This window comes from Equus caballus, chromosome 9 (assembly GCF_041296265.1).
Source record: "Equus caballus isolate H_3958 breed thoroughbred chromosome 9, TB-T2T, whole genome shotgun sequence".
In the NCBI taxonomy this organism is placed as follows: Eukaryota; Metazoa; Chordata; class Mammalia; order Perissodactyla; family Equidae; genus Equus; species Equus caballus.
In genome coordinates, this window is record NC_091692.1 from 60676240 (window position 1) to 60688271 (window position 12032).

Sequence of the window (12032 nt, forward strand, 5' to 3'; positions counted from 1 at the left end):
AATTGTAAAATCTTTGTTCCTATAAATCTTCCTGATAGCCTCTTATTATCTGTTCAGTCTCCACAGCATCATACTTAATATTTCCTTTTTTTATTGCAAATATAGTTTATTAGGCCTTCTATCTTTATCTCTTTTTTTTTTTCCCTTGAATGCTGGAGGATTGTCTATTTTTGGCTTTGTTGATGTTCTCTGTCATTTTTATTTCATTAATTTCTGCTCTTATTTCCTTTCCTTTTTTTTTTGAGTTTATTCTGCCTTTTTTATGTTTAGCCTATTATTTTGAACCTTTCTTTTATTTACTAAAACAAACATTTTAGACAATGAATTCCCCTCTAAGTGTCACTTTAACTGCATCCCACAACCTTTAATGCATAACATTTTGTTGTTAAGTATTTCTTAATTTTTACTATGATTTTTTTTAACCAGTGAGTGACTAACTTAGGAGTATGTTTCTAGATTTCTGAAAATGGGCAGTTTTGCAAGTTCTCTTTTTAAATAAAATATCGAACTTAATTGTATTATGCTCAGAGGATATAGTCTACAGGATACTAACTCACTGAAATGTGTTGAGGCTAGCTTTATTGCTTATCAGGTGACCAATTTTTATAAATGTTCCTATGTACTTAAGAAAAATATATATTCTCCAGTTGTTGGATACTGTGTTCTATAAATGTCCATTTCCTCATATTTATTATCTTTTTCACATTTTATATATCCTTTTTTTGATGTGCTTAGTTAATCCGTTACTGAGGGAGGTGAGTTAAAATTTTCCACCATGAATGATATGTTTGTCAATTTCTCCTTGTAGATCTGTCAGTTTTTCTTTTATATGTTTCGAGATTATGTTATAATTACAGATAAATTTAGGATTGTCTTAACTTGTAGGCGAATTGGATCTTTTATATTCAGGTAGTAACTCTATTTTAATAATTTTTTTCCTGAAGTCTATGTTGTCAAATATCACTATGACTACTCCAACTGTCTTTTGGCAATTTGCCTAGTATATATTTTTCCATTTGTTGACTCCTAATCTTCCTGTGCACTTAAGTTTTAGGTGCGTTTCATAAAAAACAATAAAACTGTGATTTGTTAAATCCATTCTCATAGTTTTATCTTTTAACCAAACAGTTTGAATCATTTATATTTACTATGATTATAGTTACATTTGGATTTATTCTTTTTATTATGTTATTCTTCCAACTTTAAAAAATTTTTTTCTTTTCTTGCATTCTAATTTTTATTGTATTTATTTAAAAGCTGTATGTTCAGTGTCTGTTACTTTAGTAGTTACTCTAGCTATTTTAATGTGCTTACTTAAAGTCTGAAGTTAATCAATATCTTTGTTTTCCTCCTCCAGAATATGAGGACTTTAGAACACTTTACCTGAAATTACGTGGTCCTCTATTTTATGTATATCATTGTCCAGTGTCTTATTTTTAGCTTGTTTTCTCCTCACAATTTTGGCATCATTTAATATTTAAAGATAATTTTTGTTTAGCTTTACCCACATATTTAGCAATTTCTTCCTTATCGTTAATTCTTGGGATTCTTCAGGCTACCTGGATCTAAGGTGTGGCATTTTTCAACAATTGTAGAATAACATTATCTCTTCAAATAGTGCCTCCTCCCCATTCACTGTATTATCTCCCTGAAATCTCCAATTAGGTATAGTTTAGACTTTCTCCCTCTGTCCTCCATGTATTTTGGTTCTCTTTCATCTACAATATTTCTTTGTCACTTTGGATTACACTCTGGATTTCTTTGGATCTTTCTTTCAGTTAGCTAATTATCTTTTCAGTTAAGTTTAGTCTGCTTGAGTTTTAAGTGTAAATAATTCTGTTCTCATTTGTAGTTTTATGTGGTTCTTATTAAAATCTTGATCTCTGCTTATATTTTCTTTGAAAGACTTTTTTTTTTTAAATCAGTTATAGATTTACAACAAAATTGAGGGGAAGGGACAGAGATTTCCCTTATGCCTCCTTCCCCACACGTACATAGCCTCTGTATTATCAACATTCCCCACCATAGTAGTACATTTTTACAATTGATGAACCTGCATTGACACATCATAATCACCGAAGTCCATAGTTTACCTCAGGGTTCACTCTTGGTATTATACATTCTGTAGCTTTGGAAAAGTAGGACATGTATCCATCATTATAGTATCATATAGAGTATTTTTACTGACCTTAAAATCCTCTTAGCTGTGCCTATTCATCCTTTCCCCTGACCAACCCCTGACAACCACTGATCTTTTTACTGTCTCCTTAATTTTACTTTTTCCAGAATGACATATAGTTGAAATTATACAGTATGTAACTTTTTCAGATTGGCTTTTTTCACCTAGTAATATGTCTTTAAAGTTCCTCCATGTTTTTTCTTGGCTTGATAGCATTTTTTTTCATGCTGAATAATATTCCATTGTCTGGATGCACCACAGTTTATTTATCCATTCACATACTGAAGGACATCTGGCTTGCTTCCAAGTTTTGCCACTTATAAATAAAGCTGCAAGAAACATCTGTGTGCAGGTTTTTGTATGGACATAAGTTTTCAACTTTTTTGAATAAATGCCAAGGAGTACAATTGCTGGGTTATATGGTAAGAGTATGTTTAGTTTTGTAAGAAACCACCAAATTGTTTTCCAAAATGGCTGTACCATTTTGCATTCCCACTGGCAATGAATGAGAGTTCCTGTTGCTCCACGTCCTCACCAGCATTTGGTGTTGTCAGTGGTCCAGATTTTGGCCATTCTAATAGATATTCAGTGGTATCTCTTGTTGTTTTAGTTTGCATTTCCCTATTAATACCTGATGTGGAACATCTTTTCGTATGCTTATTTGCCATCTGTATATCTTCTTTGGTCCTGCTCGTAGTTTGAAGATTTTTTTTTAACTTTCAAACAAGTATTTTGTATTTCATTTGTGCTAAGCCAGTTTGTGAAGTCTTGAGGATCTATTTCTTCTGTCTGTTGTTTCTGCTGTGTCTCACTCAGGATGCTATATTATCTTGTGTGAATTATGAATTTTGTCTGTTAGTCTCTCATTTTGCTTGGAACTTAATCTTCAGAAATTCTTTGAGTGGAAATTGAGTTCATCTCAGGAGAATTTTCTTTTACCTTTGCTTTTACCTGTCATCTGGTGGCACTATCTACCTCTCCAGATTTCATACCAGATTTGAAACTCAAACCCCACGTGATACCTTGAGATTGCAAAATCATTGGGGGATTTTCTTTTTCCTCTTCACTCATTGCTAAGGCAAAGGTCAAGATAGATAACTTGGTAAGTTACCTTGTCCCTTTCTGCATGGGCATTAGAAAGGCATTTTTAAAAAAAATTTTTAATCTGAGATACTTACACATTCACAGGAAGTTGCAAATATATAAATATATAAATGGAAGTCCATTGTGCCCTCTACCTAGTTGCCCTCAATATAACTTTTTTTCCAGCTTTATTGAGGTATAATTGACAAAACTGTAAGATATTTAAAGTGTACAACATGATGACTTGATATACATATACATGTGAAAGGATTTCCCCCATCAAGTTAATTATCACATTCATCACCTCACCTCACATATTTACCTTTTTTTTCTTGGTGAAAATGTTTGAATTCTATTCTCTTAGCAAATTTCAGTTACACAATACAGTGTTATCAGTTCTAGTCACCATGTTTTACATTAGAGCCTCAGATCGTACTCATCTTATAACTGAAAGTTTGTACCCTTTTATCAGCCTCTCCCTATTTCCCCCACCTCTCAGTCTCTGGCAACCACTTTTCTGTTTTCTGTTTCTATGAGTTTTGACGTTTTTTTTAGATTCCACGTATAAGTGATACTATGCAGTATTTGTCTTTCTTTGGCTTATTTCACTTAGTGAAATGCCCTCCAGGTTCATCCACATTGTCACAAATGACAGGATTTCCTTCTTTTCTAAGGCTGAATAATATTCCGTTATATATACACACACATGCACCACATTTTCTTATATATTCATCTGCCCAAGGACACCATTGTTCTTCCCATACCTTGGCTATTGTGAATATGCTGCAATTAACATTGGACTATAGATGACCCTTCAAGATAGTGCTTTGTTTCCTTTGGATATATACCCAGAAGTGGGATTGGTGGATCACATGGTAGTTCTATTTTTAATTTCTTGAGGAACCTCCATACTGTTTTCCATAATGGCTATACCAGTTTATATTCCACCAGTTGTGTAAGGGGTTCCATTTTCTCTACATCTTTGCCAGCATTCGTTATCTCTTGTCTTTTTGCTAAGAGACATCCTAACAGTTTAAGGTCCTATGTCATTGTGGTTTTGATTAGCATTTTCTATTAGTGATGTTACACACTTTTTCATGTACCTGTTGGCCATTTATATGTCTTTGGCAAAATGTCTCTTCAGATCCTTTGCCCATCTTTTAACTGGGTTGTTTGGTTGTTTTGCTATTGAATTGTATGAGTTCCTTGTATATTTTGGATATAACCCCTTATCAGATATATGGTTTGCAAATATTTTCTTGTATTCCAGAGGTTGCCTTTTCATTTTATTGATGGTTTGCTTTGCGAAACAGAAGCTTTTTAGGTCACTGTAGTCCCATTTGTTTCTTTTTGCTTTTGTTGATTTTACTTTTGGTGTCAAATCCAAAAACTCATTGCCAAGACTCATGTCAAGGAGCTTACCGCCTGTGTTTTCTTCTAGGAGTTTTATGGTTTCAGGTCTTGCATAATTTCTTGCATAACTGTAGCACGATATCAAAACCAGGAAATTGACATCATTACTATCCACAGCATATTCAAATTTCACCAGTTTTACATGCACTCATTTGTGTTTGTGTGTATAGTTCTGTGCAATTTTACCACATATGTAGATTCATGTAATGCCATCACCATCAAGATACAGAACTGTTCTACCACCAAAAGGCTCCCTACTAGCACTGTTTTTACTTCACCCATTCACTGCTGAGGTAGCCCTTCATGACCCCACTTTACATGCAGGGTCTCCTATTGAGTAGATTCATCACCTTGGGTGGGCCTTGAGCTTTATCTCCTCCTGTGGAGTTATCAGAGCAGAAAATCAGTGTCTGCAGGATTCAGCAGAACACTTAAGAGCAAAAACTGGCTTTGACGGCTGCCTATTTATTAGTGTTCCTGGTTTTACTTTTTTGGGGGGATTTTGCAGTTTCTCTTCTCTGGTGCCAGCTCTTAGATGTGTTTAAAAAGGTATTTTAAGTTTTTTCCAAGCCTTTTAGTTGTTTCAGTCAGAAGGTTCATTCAAGGTTTCTAATATGCCATGTTTTGGAAACAGTTGACTCTGGACATGTTAAAGAACATTTATCTTTATGGTTTTCATTATAGTTTTTTTGTAATTAGAAAAGTGAACTTTGTTTTATCTTGGTGCCTGTGCACCTATGATTAGTTCGTGATTAGATATGCTTTTCATACGGAACCATGTAAGATAATGTAATTCAGGAATGGTCATACAATTTATAATGGGCCTCTTTATGAATAGTTTAATTTTAGACATATATTTTATTTGTCTCTATTCTAATCTTAATATTGAAATAACTAAAACACAGAGAAGTTAAATAATTTCCCCAAGCTCATAATCATTGGAAAGTCTGAGACCAAAGCTCACATGAATTTTTTGCTATAATCTTATCCTGTTTTCTACAACTCAGATTTAAATGGTTTTGCAATTAACTTTTAAGTTGGATTTATACACCCAACTATTATAAATTTCTCTGATCTTTCAAGTCAGGTTAAAAAGGCAAATATATAATTTAATTTCAAAAGCAAACAAAAAGAGAAAAGAAAATCCAATTTTGATTTTTAGAAAGTTTGAAATTTTAAAATTAGCATGTTTAGAAGTATCTGGCTATTGCTCAATATACAAACTCCTTTTGCATAGGGAAGAGCCTATGGGAAGTCATGTTTTCCACAGATAGATGATAGGAGGAATATAGCTCAACTTAAGGCCAAGACAAAATATGGGGAATTTCAAGCCTAAATGAAAAACTCTGATGAAACTCCGCGTTTTTGTGGTTGTAATCTTGTGATTATGCAGTTTCTCCATGTGCCAAGGGAAATGGAAAGACTGATGTTAATCCTGGGTTAAATTGCTTTGTTTGCCTTTTGATATAACGCTAATTATATTTCCAAACATACTTTTCCTTCCTTTAAGGTTCTTAAAGTATTCTAGTTCACCTTAAAAATGTGTTTAGGGAATTTGTTTAAAAGGTAGAAAGCATTGCCTAGTTTTAAATAAGTAAACATAACTTTTATATGGGGAATAGTAATCTAGGAATATAGGCTAGGCCACCACTGTCTAAGATGTTTGCTGTGTGTCAGAATTTATGTGGACCTGAATCAAAAATTTCCTGTTTAAAGACTGTGTGTTCTTTTTGCTGTGAGCAGATAGGTTCTCCACTTGTGTCAGTTCAAATCAGTGAATTGAAACAGAGTTTACTGATTGCTTGATAGGAGAGTTAGTTCTCAACTCAAAGAAATTTATGGTATATTGGGAAGGAGTGACAAGTTATTGGACTTATACGTATAGAGAGACCCTAAGAGCACCGATTTGGGAGAGAGGGAGTTTGGAAAAAGGGTGGTCAGTAAAGGCTTCATAGAAAGTGAAGTTTGAGCTGGGCTTTTAAGAATCAGCAGAATTACATCAATATTCAAATGAAATGAGAGCATTCTCCCAAAATAGGGACACTCAAAATGTTTCTCCCTCCCACCTGCACCGTCATTCATTTCTGTTTTCTTTATCTTCATTAGGGCAAATTGAAATGGTTCAATTTTATGGCCCCTATTTCTAATGCAATTCTTGGGCTCATGTAATTCTTTAGGCCACCTTTCTTTGCATACCCATTCCTAGACTGTAGTTTTTCTGAGTTAGAAAAGAGAAAAAGAAAACCAGGTTCAGCTGTTATCTTAGGAATAATGAGAATTCATCTGTCTCTGTTTCTCTGGCTCCTACTATGTCTTCTTGACCAATGCTTGTTTGTTTCCCTGTTACCTTATTTTGACTCCCTCTGATACTTCCCCACCTCAGTTGTCTGCTCATTCAATTCCAGTCCTCTCCCTGCTCCCCTCTTCACTTGAATTTGTTAGCCTCAGTCCTCACCTTGCCTGGCCCAATGCATGCCATATCCATTCCTGAGCGTTGGCCCAGACATCTGCCATCTTGAGTGTCAATAGTCTTCCACCTTCCATCAGTATTTGGCCAGACTCTGCATATGGTCTGACTTACACTGCTTGGTTAGCCAAAGCCTAGTCTTAATCAGATTCTTACCTCTTTCTGTAGTTTTCACACTGGGACCCAAACTAATTAGGTTAGTTAGTTAACCCCCCTGACTAATTAGTTTCATTAGTGTTCAGTTGATATAAGTAATTTAATTGTATTTTTTCTAATATCTGCAATTGTAGCTTTTTTCAGTATCTCCACTAGTAAAACTATTTTTATCTTCTGTGTTATTTCAATTTTTGTGTTGATTGAATCTTTCATAGCCAAATATTAGTATCCTTTTGATAACTCACTTTAAAGCATTAATGAACTTTGTAAAAAGTTCCCAAACTTGCACAAACTTAGGTTTATCTGGCTCCAGAACTCTGAATGCTGTTCTTACTACCATACCATACCACCTTGCTATTTTCATTCTAAAAGATTCATTAAAAATTTAACCATTTACTTTCTCTAATTTAGCTTTAAGCTACTGCTAATTTTATTCATCTGCATAGCCTTGGGTCTAGGAAGATCAACGTTCCAACTCTATGTGGGCCAGTAATCATCACTGTGTTTATACATCAGTAAACAATGTAGTCTTCTCAAAAATTTAGTCTATGTGACAGTTGGTTTATATAAAGAACCAAAGACAAGGGGTAGGGGAGTGAAATAGTTTAACAAGGCTCTATCACCTTTCCTAACAAGACAGCAAAGGACTGAGGAAGATCGGTGATTAGCATTGGAAAGAAGACTAGGTTTTGAGTCAGAAAACCTGGATTTAAGTTATAGTTTTGTTTGTCACATACTAGCTCCGTAACTTTGGCTAAATCTTTCAACCTCTCTGAATTATTTACTGTTTAGTAAAAATGGAGATGATAATAGAACCTCACAGCACCTCAAGGATTGAAATCATGTATGTGAAAGTACTTAGAAAGACAGTACAATGCTGAGGACACCACAAGAAATCATTATAGTATAGATTACTGTAAGTGATAAGTTTTGGATACATTTTCAAGTCATAATATGTGGTAATTTTCATAGATTTGATTAACCCAGTTTATTCTTCAGTAATTCAAAGAAAAAAACGGTAATTATACTATGTTAGTGAACAAAATAAACATGGAATATTTATTTATAATCTATTTACTTTTTTTCACTGCTTTTACAGGAGAGCCTTGAACCTAGGAATTCTTCGAGACCCTGGATCAGAAATTGAAGATAGACAATACCAAATAGACCTGCAGTCCATCAATATTGGTACTGCACAATGGGATCAACTAAAACCAGAGAAGGAAAGTGGCACAGGAGGGGTGCTAACAGAGAGTGAAAGAAATTCTCAAAATCCAGCCCTTGAATGGAATATGGCCAGCAGGTGAGTAATGACTGAGAAACTTTCTACACTTTCTAATATTTCATTGCCAGAACAGGAGGTGATATAATCTTTTGCAACCTAAGTGTTTTGGTATTGCTTCTGCATTTCATGTCAAACATAAAATATATTTTGTAATTATAGCTGGTGGTTTTACTTGGAAACCTGCTAGTCTTACCACTGTTACACCTTAATTATTACAAATTTAAGATTATGTCAGCATTTTTTTTGAAAAGCTTGCTATTTGATGAAAGGTTCCTCTTCTAGTTAAGGATACAGTCACATTTTTCCCTTGAAATGCATTGTATTCAAGGTCAGATTTTTTTTAATCTCTCTTTTCTACTTATAAAGAAGAGAAAAGTAACAAAGGCTCTGGGATTTTTTTAGTTTACTTTAACTAAAAGCAGCTATATTCACAGAGAACATTTTTAAAGGAATTAGTCTTGAATGTGAACTATAATATTTGTAAAGGGCTGCTGCCATCTTACCCAGGCTATTCATGGTTCTCATCAGTGAATTAGGATTGTTTGCTAGAATGAAGGTACTAGGAATTAAAGGTACTTTGGGGGCAGGGGAGGGGGCGGTGAGGAAGATTGGCCGTGAGCTAACATCTGTTGCCAATCTTCCTCTTTTTTGTTTGTGGGACGCTGCCACAGCATGGCTCGATGAGCTTTGCATAAGTCCATTCCTGGGATCAGAACCCATGAACTCCGGGCCACTGAAGTAGAGTGCATGAACTTAACCACTGCATCACAGGGCCAGCCCCTAAAGATACTTTTATATTGTAAAATTGGAGATCTTTATTATTTTAAGGAAGAGTTAATTATTTTTAATCCTTTTTTTTTCTTTATAAGATTCAGTAGCATCTGTTGCTTATAACACCATGGTGGTTTGTTGATTGGATTTCTTTAAAACATTGTATGTAGACTTTATTATATGCCTTTCACAATGCTGATTGCTTTGGGGTTCTGCCCTTTTACCACCAAAACTGTGTTTATCCATTTGTTGTTGTTTAGTGCCATCGAGTTGATTCCAACTCCTGGTGACCCTGTGTACAGCAGAGCACAACCCTGCCTAGTCTTTTAACCCCATCCTCTTACCTTCCAGCACTATATCAGACAGTGCTCCCCTTCTTTTCATAGGGTTTTCATGACCAATCTTTCCACAAGTGGGTGGCCAGGTCCTTCTTCCTAGTCTGCCTGAGTCTGGAAGCTCTGCTGAAAAGCTGTCCACTATAAGTGACCCTCCTGGAATTGGAGATACCAGTGGCATAGCATTCAGCATTACAGCAACACAAAGCCACAACAGGATGACAACTGACAGATGGGTGGTGTGGTTCCCTGACTGGGAAACAAACTCAGGCCAGAGCAGTGAGAGCCCTGAATCTTAACCACTACCCCACCATGGCTGGCTGTATGTACCACATCTTGGCGCTAATAATAGCAACAACTTTAACAATAGATTATATAATACTTATCACTTTACCTGACTTATTTAACTTGATTTTCACAATAATGTTATGAGGTAAGAACTGTTTTCCCTAATTATACATGCTAAGACATAGACAAGGTAAATAACTTGCCTGAAACCAAGTGCTAAGTGGTAGTTTGTACTCCTTAAAAGATTCTTCTTCAAGTACCCACATTCTTTTCTAACATGTGCTTTATTCATTATAAGCTTCTTTTAGCTTCCTGCAGATATGATTCACTGCTTGCTAGTAGGCCTTTGTATATGATCTTCTCTTTGCCTGGAACTCTTTAACCCACTGTTTTCATTTGCCTAACTTTTATCATTCATCAAATCTCAGAGTAGACATCACGTTTTCCAGGAAGTCTTCTCTGAATAACCACCGAGTAGCTTAGGTTTCCCATCTGTGTGCTCTTATTGTATCACTTAGCATATTTAATTTGTCTGTATACTCTGTCTGGGTCCTGAGGGCAGAGATCATCACCATTCTGTCCAGCAACTTATCCCTAACGCAAAGCACTTTTATGATAAAATATATTAGCATAGCCCTTCATTGACAAGTGATCAAATGTGCCCCTGAGGAAAGGGTATAAATTTGGGTGACAAATCTCCCACCGGTGGCCAAGGTACGTTTCAGGAGCAGGATGCAATTATCGAGCCATCAGCAGGCAATAGTCCTGGCAGCTGCGATGAGTGGTGATTTGGCCCTGAGGGAAGCATCTGGATGCACACCACACATCCACTACTCAAGTCCTGATCTCCAGACATCACATGATATCAGCCAGGATCAAGTCCCCTCATTTCCTCCACTTCACTCAGTTTTCAGATTTAGGAAGTACCAGCTTGCAAAACTTATAGGTCATCATTTCTTAAGAACTACAAATTCCATCATCAACAAAGATGATGAGCCTTATTTTCCTAGGAAATTTTATGATCATCTGGGCTTAACTCAGCTATATCTCTCCTATTTATTCATTAATTTATTTAATAAATAGTTTGCGTGCGTGTTTAATAATTGATTGAGTTGAAATTCACACAAAATTAGCCGTTTAACATGAACAGTTTAGTGGCATTTTGTACATTCATAATGTTATGTAACCACCACTTCTATAACCACCACCTCTATCTTGTTCCAAAACATTTTACTCACCCCAAAGTAAAACCTCTTCCTCACTAAGCAGTTTGTCCACATCCCCTCCCAGCCCCTCATGGCCCCTGGCAACCTCCAGTGAGCTTTCTGTCTCCATGGATTTACCTATTCTGGATATTTCTTATAAATGGAATCATATAATATATGACCTTTTGTGTCTGGCTCATTCACTTAACATAGTGTTTTGGACGTTTATCTACCTTGTAGCATGTATCAGTTCTTCATTCTTTTTTATTGCTGGATAATATTCCATTGTATGTACATACCACAGTTTGTTTATCCATTCATCTGTTGGACATTTGAGCTGTTTCCACTTTTGGTTTCTGTGGACATTTGTGTACAGGTACTTGTTTTCAGGTATTTGGGATATATACCTAAAAGTAGAATTACAGGGTCATCTGGTAATTTAATGTTTAACTTTGAGGAGCTGCCAAACTGTTTTCCTCAGCAGCTGAACTATTTCTCCACATTCTCACCAATACTTATTTTCCATTTTTTTGACTATAGCCATCCTACTGGGTGTCATTTTGATTTGTATTTCCATTGTGATAACTGATACTGAGCGACTCTTCATGGGCTTGTTGGCCATTTGTATATCTTCTTTGTAAAAATATTTATTCAAGTCTTTTGCCCATTGTTTAATTGAGTTGTTTGTCTTTTTGTTGAAGATTTGAAGGTCTTTATTTATTCTGGGTACTATACCCCATCAGATATATGATATATAAATGATCGTCTCATTTTCTTGATAATGATGTTTGATGCACAAGTTTTTAATTTTGATGAAGTCTAATTGATCTATTTTTTCTTGTTTCCTGTG

At 35.3% G+C, this 12032-nt stretch overlaps 1 protein-coding gene across 18 annotated transcripts in view; it reads left to right on the top strand.

The window, feature by feature from the left end:
• VPS13B (vacuolar protein sorting 13 homolog B) overlaps window positions 1–12032 on the top strand; it is a 777539-nt gene that overhangs the window by 490477 nt on the left and 275030 nt on the right. For all 18 annotated transcript variants that reach the window (XR_011421645.1, XR_011421647.1, XR_011421646.1 and 15 more), the window contains one exon: window positions 8398–8601. Coding sequence is in view for 14 of the 18 variants with exons in the window: in XM_005613228.4 (XP_005613285.2) it covers window positions 8398–8601 (204 nt within the window). In the remaining 4 variants the exon portion in view is untranslated. The remainder of the gene's footprint in view (window positions 1–8397; window positions 8602–12032) is intronic.